Source organism: Schistocerca gregaria, chromosome 1 (assembly GCF_023897955.1).
Source record: "Schistocerca gregaria isolate iqSchGreg1 chromosome 1, iqSchGreg1.2, whole genome shotgun sequence".
Classification (NCBI taxonomy): Eukaryota; Metazoa; Arthropoda; class Insecta; order Orthoptera; family Acrididae; genus Schistocerca; species Schistocerca gregaria.
The window spans coordinates 860,458,107-860,471,585 of NC_064920.1; the positions used below are offsets into that span (position 1 = coordinate 860,458,107).

A 13,479-nucleotide genomic window follows, 5' to 3' on the forward strand; every position below is an offset into this window, starting at 1 on the left:
ATGTTTACGAATTGTTATGAAATGTGAAGAGGTTCGCAACATACACTGAAAGGGTTCCACAGTAATATTTATTGTCGTCCTCAATGTACTCCCCTCCTCTATCCCTACAACACTCCATGTGAATTTTCCACTGATGGATACAGTCTGGAAGTCTTGCTCACTTCCACTGATGAAAACAGTCTGGAAGTCTTGCTTAGAGAGCTCCTTGATGACACTTGCTACTTTTTCTTTCACTGCTTCAACAGAGTGAAATCTTGATTCTTTTAATACTGATCTGACATTGGGAGACAGAGAAAAGTCACATGGTGCTCGGTCAGGTGAATAAGTTGTGGTCTAATAATGGGATGCTCTACTTCACTACAAACTTCTTAACAGATGATGCGGCATAGCCGGTGCACTGTCTTGATGCAAAACCCATAACTTGTTCTTCCACAATTCTGGTCATTTTTTTCCTTATTTTCTCATGGAGTTGAGCAGAACATCAAGGAAGTAATACTGATTAATAGTATGACCTTAATGTACCCAATGAAGGAACACAATTCCACAAATATTGAAGGAAAAAAAAATTGTCCTCGTAACTTTGAAATTCAATTTGCTCATTTGAGCTTTTTTCACTCTCAGGGAAGTTGGGTCCTTACAGTGCCTAGACTGATGCTAAGTTTCTGAATCATAAGTGAAAAACCAAGATTCATTGCATATTATCACTGTTTATACGAAATCAGAATCATTTTCAAAGTTCAGAACAAACATTTTTGTAAACCCCTTTCTGTTTGATTGGCTGAATTTTTGGCACCAGTTTCATGCTTGTCTCATGTTAAATTATGTAAAATTTGCCTTATGCACTCTTTGTCAATTCCTGCAGTTCAGCAATTGGTTGAATACTCAAGCAAAGGTAAGATCATATCAGATTACCTACTTTTGTATTTTCATCCATTATTGAGGTTGTGGGCATTCCAGGCACCAGTCATCATCAGCGTCTTCTCTGCCACCTTGGAAACGTTTGAACCACTCAAAAACACTCATACATGATAGTCAGTCTTCATCTTACTCTTGTTTTAATTAAAGATATGTTTCAGTAGCAGTTCTTTTTGGAAGTTTCATGTGAAACTTCATGATAATTTGCTGTTCTATTATACATGTATCAGTTTTCCAGCAAAATAAAATAACAGTTCTTGTGCAAATGATGGCCATGGCACAATGTTTTGTCTAGAGACACCAGGGATACTGCATTTGACTGAAAAAGCTTCAGACTTCACAACTATTGGTCTTTCATTTGTAGCACATGCGTACATATTCTGCGACAGCATCAGGCCTGTTATTTTACAGCCATGCACAGTTGCTCCAGTCACAGGTGGATGTACAGAGGGATTATAATTGAAGTTAAACTTTCAAACTGCCGTAAAAATAACACCACTGCTCAGAATGACATCAAATTGTAACGGAATACTATCGGAGAAGGGAAAAAACGTATAGCAGAAGAAAAATAAATAGTTACAAAATGTAGCAATACATAGTGCTATAAGAATCAAAATTTAATAATGGTTGACTACAAATAACAAATGAATCATATTACAATGACTAAGGCGTACGTGTGTGATACTGTTAGTTATGTAAGCCCATCCACCACTGAAAGATCATATCACATCGTATGGGAAAAATCAGTTTTTAATTGTCCTGAGGCCAGAAACCACATAAAAAGCATCACTCACATTTGTTTTTAATTGTCCTGAGGCCAAAAACCGTATAAAAAGCATCAATCAAAATCAAATTGGATAATTAATTTCTGTGTGACTGGTGCAAACCATGTTAAATATGCTGCCCACTTTTTTCTGCAACAAGTTGAAACTGAGAAACAGCATGTTCCACAACTGACTGAAGTGTTTCCGGGGTCACGTTCAGAATGTGTTGCCCAATGCGTCCCTTCAATGCAGCTAAGTTTGCAATTGGAACACTGAACACAACATCTTTCACATAGCCCCCGCAGCCTGAAGTCACACGGATTAAGATCAGGTGATCAGGGTGGCCAGGCTGTAGGGAAATGATGGCTGATAATTCTAGCATTTCCGAAATGGCGCTTCAGCAGAGAAGCTGCTTAACTGGATTTGCAATGTGCAGAGGTGTGCCATCTTGCATAAAATCATCCCATCCATGCTATTGGAGAGCTGGAATGACATGGTTATGCAAAAGACACTATTATTGCTTACCAGTGATGGTACAGGTAACAGGACCAGAAACACCTGTCTCTTCGATAAAATATGGCCCTATGATAAATGATGTCATAAATCTGCACCACACAGTGACCTTTTCAGGATGAAGCGGTACTGGTCGATTTGCGTGTGGAGTTCCTGCTGCCCATATTCATCAATTATGTGTATTGACATATTCTTTCAGATGGAAGTGGTCTTCATCTGTCCACAGAATCTTCCACTGCCAATCACTGTCCACTTCAATGCGAGCAAGAAATTGTAAAGCAAAGGTTTCTCTTGCTGGCAGGTTAACAGGAAACAACTCGTGCACATGGGTAATTTTGAATAGATACCAAATAAGGATATTTTGCAGGATTTTATGCACTGTGCTCACAGGTATGTTCAATGTTCAGGCAATTCTCTGTGCACTACATGTTTGCACACCACCACTCGTCTCCTCCTGCATTGTTGGGGCCACTGCTTCCACTGACATCAAATCAATTCGTTTCCTCCCTCTACCAGGTTGCACAGCAAAAGAAACTATCTTTTTCAAGTCTGAATCATTTTCTCCAGATCCACGGCAGTCATCAAACCAAAGCTATTTTCAAACCCTTCAATGTCAGGAACTTATGCAGAGCAACGTGGGTAGTAATCATTCCTGTAATACAGTTTTACAAGCAGAGTGCGATTCTGCATTGAGACAGTCATGGCGAACATTGCAGACACAAAAGCCGTGTACCCAGCGTGTTTATACCAACTTCAATGGGCCATGCCCATGACAGGTGTTTTTATTTAGATATTCTGACACATACAGCATCACCTACTGATCAATTTTCACACTTTTTTTCCTTCTGCCATACATTTTCTTCCTCCTCTGATAATATTCCGTTGTAATTTGACATCATTCTGACCAGTGGTGTTATTTCTACAGCGTTTTGAAAATTGAATTTTAATTATTATCACCCTGTATTTGAGTGCCACTGTGGCTGTGTATTAAATTGGAGAAAGTGCAATAGCTTGAAACCTAGGAATGTCTCTGTGATGTTATGCTTGTTTATTTGTCACTCAGAAACCTTAGGCTGTGGAACCTCGAAGATATGGTGCTAACGACAAAATACCTATGCAATCACACATCAATAATCAATAGGCAAGTGGTTGCCTTTTCTCATTTTTGTTTGTTATTTTCATTTTGGTATTTCTGTTATTGTAATAAAAGTAATTAGATGTTCTTGCCTTTCTTCTAAGTGCTCAAGTCCCCCTGACTGCAGTATATTGTTCATTAAATGCATTGCCTGTTGAAAAACACCCAAAAGAAAATCCTCACAAGAGACAGGTATGCAATTTTTGTACATTATTTCATTTATTGCAGCCATTGCCAGCATTCCAACACTATGGCCTTCATGTGCAGATGAAGCCTAAAAAGAAAGAAAAAAAGAATATGGTGTTAATGTTATTGTATTACACAAAAAAATAATTTTTCTCAATTCTTCAGACAAATAAATGGTACACATTTCCCAGTAATAAGAGCAACAACAACAGTGATGATAATTAATAGACAATTTCTGAAATTTAAAGTGAGATATGTTAAACTTAGAATCTGTTCCCTTAGTTGAAATGAGCCATACAGGCAAGCATTAAGTTTCTACCTGGCAGCACTTCCATCTTCTCTTCCTAACTTCACAGAGGTTGAAACTTCCTGGCAGATTAAAACTGTGTGCCCGACCGAGACTCGAACTCGGGACCTTTGCCTTTCGCGGGCAAGTGCTCTATCATCTGTGCTATCAAAGCATGACTCACGCCCGGTACTCACAGCTTTACTTCTGCCAGTATCTCGTCTCCTACCTTCCAAACTTTACAGAAGCTCTCCTGTGAACCTTGCAGAACTAGCACTCCTGAAAGAAAGGATATAGCGGAGACATGGCTTAGCCACAGCCTGGGGGATGTTTCCAGAATGAGATTTTCACTCTGCAGCGGAGTGTGCTCAGATGGTAGAGCACTTGCCCGCGAAAGGCAAAGGTCCCGAGTTCGAGTCTCGGTCGGGCACACAGTTTTAATCTGCCAGGAAGTTTCATATCAGCACACACTCTGCTGCAGAGTGAAAATCTCATTCTGGAAACATCCCCCAGGCTGTGGCTAAGCCATGCCTCCGCTATATCGTTTCTTTCAGGAGTGCTAGTTCTGCAAGGTTCGCAGGAGAGCTTCTGTAAAGTTTGGAAGGTAGGAGACGAGATACTGGCAGAAGTAAAGCTGTGAGTACCGGGCTTCGGTAGCTCAGATGGTAGAGCACTTGCCCGCGAAAGGCAAAGGTCCCGAGTTCGAGTCTTGGTCGGGCACACAGTTTTAATCTGCCAGGAAGTTTCATATCAGCAAACATTCCGCTGCAGAGTGAAAATCTCATTCATTCACAGAGGTTGTCAGACATCCATACTTTCCTGGATAATCACCCCAGGAAGAAAGGATGTCAGAGTATATAGGCTTCTTCCATAATTCATTTTTCACTTTACAGAGAAGTGTAGACCACTATTTAATTCTGAAGAATACCTGTACATTGTGACTCAGTCATTCTCACTTTCCTTTCTTCTAGTGGTGTCTGTCCGCTGGAGCATGCAGAATGTCTTTACCATTCAGGAATATATATATATATATATATATATATATATATATATATATATATATATATATATATATATATATATAAAACAGAAAGAAACTTCCACATGGGAAAAATATATTAAAAACAAAGATTCCAAGACTTACCAAGCGGGAAAGCGCCGGCAGACAGGCACATGAACAAAACACACAAACACACACACAGAATTACGAGCTTTCGCAACTGGCAGTTGCTTCGTCAGGAAAGAGGGAAGGAGAGGGAAAAATGAAAGGATGTGGGTTTTAAGGGAGAGGGTAAGGAGTCATTCCAATCCCGGGAGCGGAAAGACTTCCCTTAGGGGAAAAAAAAGGACAGGTGTACACTCGCACACACACACACATATCCATCCGCACATACACAGACACAAGCTTGTGTGTTTGTGTGTTTTGTTCATGTGCCTGTCTGCCGGCGCTTTCCCGCTTGGTAAGTCTTGGAATCTTTGTTTTTAATATATATATATATATATATATATATATATATATATATATATATATATATATACACACACACACACACACACACCTGATCCCACTCCTAATGATCCAACTCCCCAAGACACTATCCAAATTGAACCCTGCCTGCAACAGTTCCGTCCTCCATCACAGCGGGACCCACCTCCTCTTCCTCAAAATCACCCTCTCCAAACCTTCCAGGAATTTCTCACTTCCAGCCTTGCCTCTCAATCATTCTTAAAAAACCTTAATCCTACTCCCAACATCACCACAGCCGAAGCCCAGGCTATCCGTGATCTGAAAGCTGACCGATCCATCATCATTCTTCCGGCTGACAAGGGTTCCACGACCGTGGTACTTGATCGTCGGGAGTATGTGGCTGAGGGACTGCGTCAGCTTTCAGACAACTCTACATACAAAGTTTGCCAAGGTAATCCCATTCCTGATGTCCAAGCGGAGCTTCAAGGAATCCTCAGAACCTTAGGCCCCCTACAAAACCTTTCACCTGACTCCATCAAACTCCTCACCCCACCGACACCTCGCACTCCTACCTTCTACCTACTTCCTAAAATTCACAAACCCAAACATCCTGGCCGCCCCATTGTAGCTGGTTACCAAGCCCCCACAGAACGTATCTCTGCCTATGTAGATCAACACCTTCAACCCATTACATGCAGTCTCCCATCCTTCATCAAAGACACCAACCACTTTCTCAAACGCCTGGAATCCGTACCCAGTCTGTTACCCCCGGAAACCATCCTTGTAACCATTGATGCCACTTCCCTATACACGAATATCCCGCACGCCCAGGGCCTATCACAGTGAAGAACAACTCCAGAATTTCCTCTCCAACCTCAACTCCTTTGGTTCCATCAGATTCACCTGGTCCTACTCCAAATCCCATGCCACTTTCCTAGACGTTGACCTCCATCTGTCCAATGGCCAGCTGCACACATCCGTCCACATCAAACCCACCAACAAGCAACAGTACATCCATTATGACAGCTGCCACCCATTCCATATCAAACGGTCCCTTCCCTACAGCCTTGGCCTTCGTGGCAAATGAATCTGCTCCAGTCCTGAATCCCTCGACCATTACACCAACAACCTGAAAACAGCTTTCGCATCCCGCAACTACCCTCCCAACCTGGTACAGAAGCAGATAACCAGAGTCACTTCCTCATCCCCTCAAACCCAGAACCTCTCACAGAAGAACTCCAAAAGTGCCCCACTTGTGACAGAATACTTCCCGGGACTGGATCAGACCTTGAATGTGGCTCTCCAGCAGGGATACGACTTCCTAAAATCCTGCCCCGAAATGAGATCAATCCTTCATGAAATCCTCCCCACTCCACCAAGAGTGTCTTTCCGCCGTCCACCTAACCTTCGTAACCTCTTGGTTCATCCCTATGAAATCCCCAAACCACCTTCCCTACCCTCTGGCTCCTACCCTTGCAACCGCCCCCGGTGTAAAACCTGTCCTATGCACCCTCCCACCACCACCTACTCCAGTCCTGTAACCCGGAAGGTGTACACGATCAAAGGGAGAGCCACGTGTGAAAGCACCCACGTGATTTACCAACTGACCTGCCTGCACTGTGACGCTTTCTATGTGGGAATGACCAGCAACAAACTGTCCATTTGCATGAATGGACACAGGCAGACAGTGTTTGTTGGTAATGAGGATCACCCTGTGGCTAAACATGCCTTGATGCACGGCCAGCACATCTTGGCACAGTGTTACACCGTCCGAGTTATCTGGATACTTCCCACCAACACCAACCTATCCGAACTCCGGAGATGGGAACTCGCCCTTCAGTATATCCTCTCTTCTCGATATCCGCCAGGCCTCAACCTCCGCTAATTTCAAGTTGCCGCCGCTCATACCTCACCTGTCTTTCAACAACTTCTTTGCCTCTGTACTTCCGCCTCGACTGACATCTCTGCCCTTACTTTTTGCCTTTAAATATGTCTGCTTGTGTCTGTGTATGTGCGGATGGATATGTGTGTGTGTGTGCGAGTGTACATCTGTCCTTTTTTTTCCCCTAAGGGAAGTCTTTCCGCTCCCGGGATTGGAATGACTCCTTACCCTCTCCATTAAAACCCACATCCTTCCGTCTTTCCCTCTCCTTCCTGAAGAAGCAACCATCGGTTGCGAAAGCTAGTAATTCTGTGTGTGTGTTTGTGTGTTTTGTTCATGTGCCTGTCTGCCGGCGCTTTCCCGCTTGGTAAGTCTTGGAACCTTTGTTTTTAATATATTTTTCCCATGTGGAAGTTTCTTTCTATTTTATTTACATCATATATATATTGTGGAACAGCTAAAAGGAAGGTGTTATAGTATTATATGTGCTTATTTATTTTCTTCTGTGGTCAATTAACGTCAGTTTTCTTGTCCTCTTTGACTAATTCCAAGTAACTGTTTACTATTGGGGCTTTTTGGGTGTTAATCAGTAAAATCTGAATCAACTGTTTACTTTAGTGCTGCAGTTTAATCTAAACGGACATTTTCAACATTTAAATTTGTAATTAATTGATTTGTGAATTACCTTACATGAACATAATACACTGAATATAAAATCAATTAGCATCTCTATTTGGGGCAAAATTGCAGTATACTAATAACCCAACAGATGCTTCTTGTAAAAAGCAATGACAAAGTTTATTCCTCAAGAGTGATTGGCTTTTCTCTGCCTTATCACATGATGATTAGATAAGAGCCAATTTGCAATAACAACAGTAATGATGTGCTCACAAGCAGGAACTAAAAAGAAACACAATGGATGAAATTAACATAAATTCAACATAAAACCAGCAAATACTAAGTTTTTCTCACTTGCAGCTATTGTGAATTCCGCTAATTGAAGAGCTGTTTCTATATGACACATTCCGTGAGGTCATGCCAAATGCTTCTCAATCATATTATGTAATTTTTTTGTTCCCTCAAATTAGGGTCCATTATATGTGGAAGGCAGAGGTCCAGGTTCAAGTCACAGTCTACCACATAGCTCTAATCTGCTAGGAGGTTTTCACTTCTTTCTTTTACCTATCAAAGTTTTTTTGAGGACATAAAATTTCATGCAGTAATCCTTCACAGGAAAGAGGTAAGACTGCAGTTGAGCTCCAGAGCCTGGAAACAGTGGTCATGTGTGTGTGCGTGTGTGCTATATCAGAAGAAGGACTTCATCCAAAGGCGTAATATTTTAGCAGTCTTTTTCACTGTGTCTGTCTGTGACTCAACGCCTCCTCTATGTGGTGTATAGCAGCCTATTCTTTTCATATTGTTGTAATTCCACTGAGGACTTGCAATTGTTTGATACTTCACATTTTGGAATTTGTAGGAGAAGAGAAAACATAATGAAGGTCACAGTTTTGTATCATGGTGATTGGAGATGGCATACTAGTTCAGTAGGACAGGGATGAAATGAAAACAGTCCTGACCTACTCAAAGGTATCATCCTGACATATGCTTCAAACACTTTATAGAACTGATTGAAAAACTAAATCTAGCTAGTTTGATGGGGACATTAGCTTCAGACCTGCAAGAGTTTAGTACTGTCCAGTTTCCACCTTGATCAGCGTGGAGAAGATAATGTTGAATATTTTGGAAACATTTCTCTCCTAGATACATATGCTGAACAGTATGCAGAACACTCACAGTGTTGAAGTGAATTCACGCCACACAACACAATCACAACTTATCAGAGCCATAACCCCCAAACTCCATACAGTTCTGTGCTGAATATTGTGAATTTATTGGCAGCCATATCTAGGGAAACATACAGGGTCTACAACAGATCACTAAGAGAATCTTAGTGTTTAGAACCATTCGTGTAGATTACTTTATCATCACACATCTCACTTAAAACACAGTACAACAATTAAAAAAAAAAAAAAAAAAGATTATCTTTTCAAAATACTTAAAGCTGCCTGAAATTTCACTTTGCTTCTACAGAATCCAGAGTATTAAGGACAGTAATGTGCTAATGGAAAAAAATTGTAAAAAGGAGGATCTGCTTATTGTAGACAGCAAGGCTGTTAATGCTGTCTAATCGGGCACAGGCACTGTGTAATCTAGAAGAGGAAAATAGAACATTAAATGTATCCACTCCAATTGCTCCTCGTTTTGCTGTGTCATTCACCCTGGCACAGAGGTTGATTATGGAATTGAGTTTACTAGCACCTTTTAGCCAAACGACGACTCTCATCATGCACAGTGCCTTTGATTTGGAGGTGTGTAGTTTTCACTGTTGTATACAATTTGTATTCCTCATAAAACAACACCTGCTACGATTCTCTTGTTAAAATCTATTTGAAAGAATACCACTGAATCAATACTTGAAAAATAATTGGGGAAGGGAAATTTTATGAGGAAAGAAATCTATGCAAGCCTAATTTGAGCTGCTGGCAATATTTTTCATCCGTTTAGTGTCAGGTCCAAAGTAAAAGATGACACACAGTGTTATGCACCTAGGAAAGCCTATTGCATTTCCACTTCTTACACACAGGTTGTCAAACTTGGAATGGCTCTTCTAGAATTTCCCAGCAGAAGATCTGTTCTTCCGTGTAGGTCGTCAGTCAGAGGTCTGATAGCAATACAGTCTACAGTCTTTTCCTATGTAGATTGTGAAGACAACTCCAAGATAACCTACTATGACAAATTTGGACAGTTTAATATCAGCTAAAATTGGCTATGCGGTGGCCAAGAGAATTTATTTAGTGCCTAATTTTGGTTGCTGCAACACGCTGCATGAGATCTGATCATTTCCCACTGAAGTCTTTTGAACAGCAAGTGATGAAGAATGTGATTTCTATACGGAGAAATAATAAACTGCATTCCTGAATGTTGCTCAAAAAGTTCAACTTACAAGAAAACATCATCAATTTTACTTCACATTTTAAGAAGGGTAAGGCACATTTGCAAGACATCAGCCCCAGTAATCCATAGTACACAGGTATGACCTTCTGAAAGTACAGCTTTCAAATTGTACACACACACACACACACACACACACACACACGCCACACATGCACAATGTTCAGAAAAGCAGAGCAACTTGAACGATTAGGGAGGGGACATTCATATTCACATTCACGGGACATGTACATTAGCACATTCTGCAGAAATGAATAGTATTTCAGTCACCTTAATGAGCAAGTGACTTGGTGCCTAATAGGCACAGGATCGGCCATGGACCCTGATAACTTGTTCCATGCGTGATGGCATTGATGTGTATATGACTATACGATGCAAATGATATCCTGTGGTACAGCCATCCATGCTGCATTCCCCTGGTTCCAAAGTTCATCTGTGGTGGCCGGCACTGGATCACAGTTTTGCATGTGTCATTATCACCATATCTCAAACATTTTCGATTGGTGACAAGTCTGGTGATCTGGTGGGCCAGGGAAAAATGCTGACATCTCGTGACACCAAGAAGGCACATGTTTGTGCAGCAGCATGTGGTTGCACATTGGCTTGTTGATAAATGATGTCTGGAGTGTCGCGCAGAATGGGTATGGGTACAGGTCACAGGATGTCGACACATCGACACAGAGAGGGGTTGGGTTGTTTTAGGGGAAGGGACCAAACAGTGAGGTCATCGGTCTCATCGGATTATGGAAGGATGGGGAAGGAAGTCAGCCGTGCCCTTTCAAAGGAACCATCCTGGCATTTGCCTGAAGCGATTTAGGAAAATCACAGAAAACCTAAATCAGGATGGCCAGATGTGGGATTGAACTGTCGTCCTCCCGAATGCGAGTCCAGTGTGCTAACCACTGCGCCACCCACAGAATATCATTCATATAGGTCACGCTGGTCAAAGCGTCCTGGACATGCACCAACTGTGATTTGTGGTTTTACCCAATAGCACTCCTTACCATAGGGCCTCAACCTGTCGCAGTATGTCTTGAGCAAATGCAGTCACTGTGATGTCACTCCACTTGGCTGCAGCGAATCAAAATGGGTCATCATTTTCAAACAAACAGAATCTAGATTCACCCAAAAACACTATTTGATGCCATTCCTATCCACAGCAACATCATTCCATACAACACTGCTGTCTAGCATGTTTCTGCACATTTGTCAAAGGTAGGCGGAGAAGTAGACGACGCACACATAACCCATGCCATAATAAACAGCAACAGACTGTCACCCCTCATAGTGTGTGATGTGTTCCACTGTTCCACTGTTGCTCCAGGGCCAAGGAGGACACATATCTGTCCTGCAATGCCATTAGGATGAGATGTCGATCTTCTTGGGAGGTTGGCTGGGTAGTGTAACCTGACCCATTTCATAGTGTTCTACGGCCTTTGGTGAACCGTTCTGCACACACCCATTGCACTGCTGAGACACTTGGTCCTACATAAGCGGCAGTTTCCCAGATGGATGCACCACATTCTCTCATGCCAATAATGCGCCCACTTTCAAGCACTCTGATTTGATGACACAGTTCATACATACATCTGCGAGGCATCCTTTATGTCTGCTCAAGTCACACCTTCAGCTTACCATGAAAGCAAGAGTCACAGGCACATTTTACCAGTGGATGGTGCTGTGCCACGATGTTGACCTTGAACCCGTGGGCTGACATGGTTCAAATGCTAATCATTTCTGTAGAACATACTAATTAACATATCCTGTGAAAATGAATGTCCTGTCTCTAGTCATTCAAGGTGTTCTGTTAACCTCAAAATCAAAATGATTAAAGCTAAGCATTGAAGAACTATTATGAAATGTGGTTAGTGATTTTTGATTCACAGTTTAATCATGCTGCTGACATTGAGGAATTGTGCATCTCTTGCAGATGTACAGGGTGTCCCACTCAAATCTCCTTGATTTCAAGGACCCAGGAGAGAAAAACCACAGTAGATACAACAATGAAAAGTGCACCAAATTCTAGAGCACCTCAAAGAATTTATATTCCTGCATCAGAAATGCCAAGTGTTGTCACCAGAGTGCAGCATGGTCGCATGAAGAGAAAAATGGCAACTCCACAGCAGTGCTCGTAAGCAGTAATGTGGTTTGCAGAAACAAAATCGCTGATTATTGTGCAAAGAAATTAGCATTGTGTATATGAATGTGATCCACCTGATGTGAAAACAATTAAGGAATGGTATAGAAAGTTTCTGGCAACAGGAAGTGTTCTGAAACATTCTGGCGGTGCACGTTACAGCGTTTCTCAGAAGCCTACGTAAGTCAATTTGTCACGAATCTAGGCAACTTGACGCACCTCAATCAACATTGTACTGTGTAGTTCACCAGTGTCTTCATATGTGTGCTTACAAAGTGCAAATTCTGCAACATCTGATGCCGAACAACAAACCACACTGACAACAATTTGCTGCGGATATGCTGTGGCGTATTGATATGGATGCCAACGTCCTGAAAAGATGTTTATTCTCAGATGAGGCAACCTTTCATCTATCAGGAAGGGTTATTAGGCACAATGTTCAGATTTGGGGTTCACAAAATCCGCATGTTGTCATTGAACATGTTTGTGATAGCCCTAAACTAAACATCGGGTGCGGGCTAATGCATGACAGGATTGTTGGATCGTTCTTCTTTGCGGAACAAACGGTGAATGGGTCAGTGTATCTGGACATGTTGGAGCAGTTTGTGTACTCTCAGATACAAGACTTGCAACCAAACATCATTTTTTAACAAGATGAAGCTCCGCCGCATTGGTCAGCAGCTGTTCGCAAGTTCCTGGATAGGAAATTTCCCAATTGTTGGATCAGTCGCAGAGGACCCATTGCCTGGCCATGATGTTCACCCAACATTACGCCGCTTGATTTCTTGATGTGGGGATTCACAAAGGACTCCGTGTATGCGACCAAAGTGGATGATATTTCTACGTTGTAACTTCGTATCACCAATGCGATTGGAACAATAACAGAGGAAATGTTACTAAGAATTTGGCAAGAAATTGAATTTGGACTCTACAGGGAGGTTTGAATGGGACACCCTGTACTTCACTTTCACAGTGCAGCTTTAAAATCTAAAGAAAATAATGCTCAACAGTGACTTAAATAATGAAATAGCAGCATTATTTCTATATCAGCACATTCATTTCATTCCTTTGCAATGCATTTGTGAATCACAACATAAAAATGTTCAAAGCAAAGAGATCTCTAGTAATACCTACAGTTTAGAAACTGTGCACTTTGACACAATGAAAGAAGCACGTTAGAA

General features: G+C 41.7%; 1 protein-coding gene across 3 annotated transcripts in view; it reads right to left on the reverse strand.

Moving 5' to 3' along the window:
* The window catches only part of LOC126272879 (exportin-6-B), a 303,000-nt gene that overhangs the window by 131,070 nt on the left and 158,451 nt on the right, over positions 1-13,479 (reverse strand). For all 3 annotated transcript variants that reach the window (XM_049976134.1, XM_049976114.1, XM_049976125.1), the window contains exon 7: positions 3,420-3,601. In XM_049976134.1, coding sequence (XP_049832091.1) covers positions 3,420-3,601 — 182 coding nt within the window. The remainder of the gene's footprint in view (positions 1-3,419; positions 3,602-13,479) is intronic.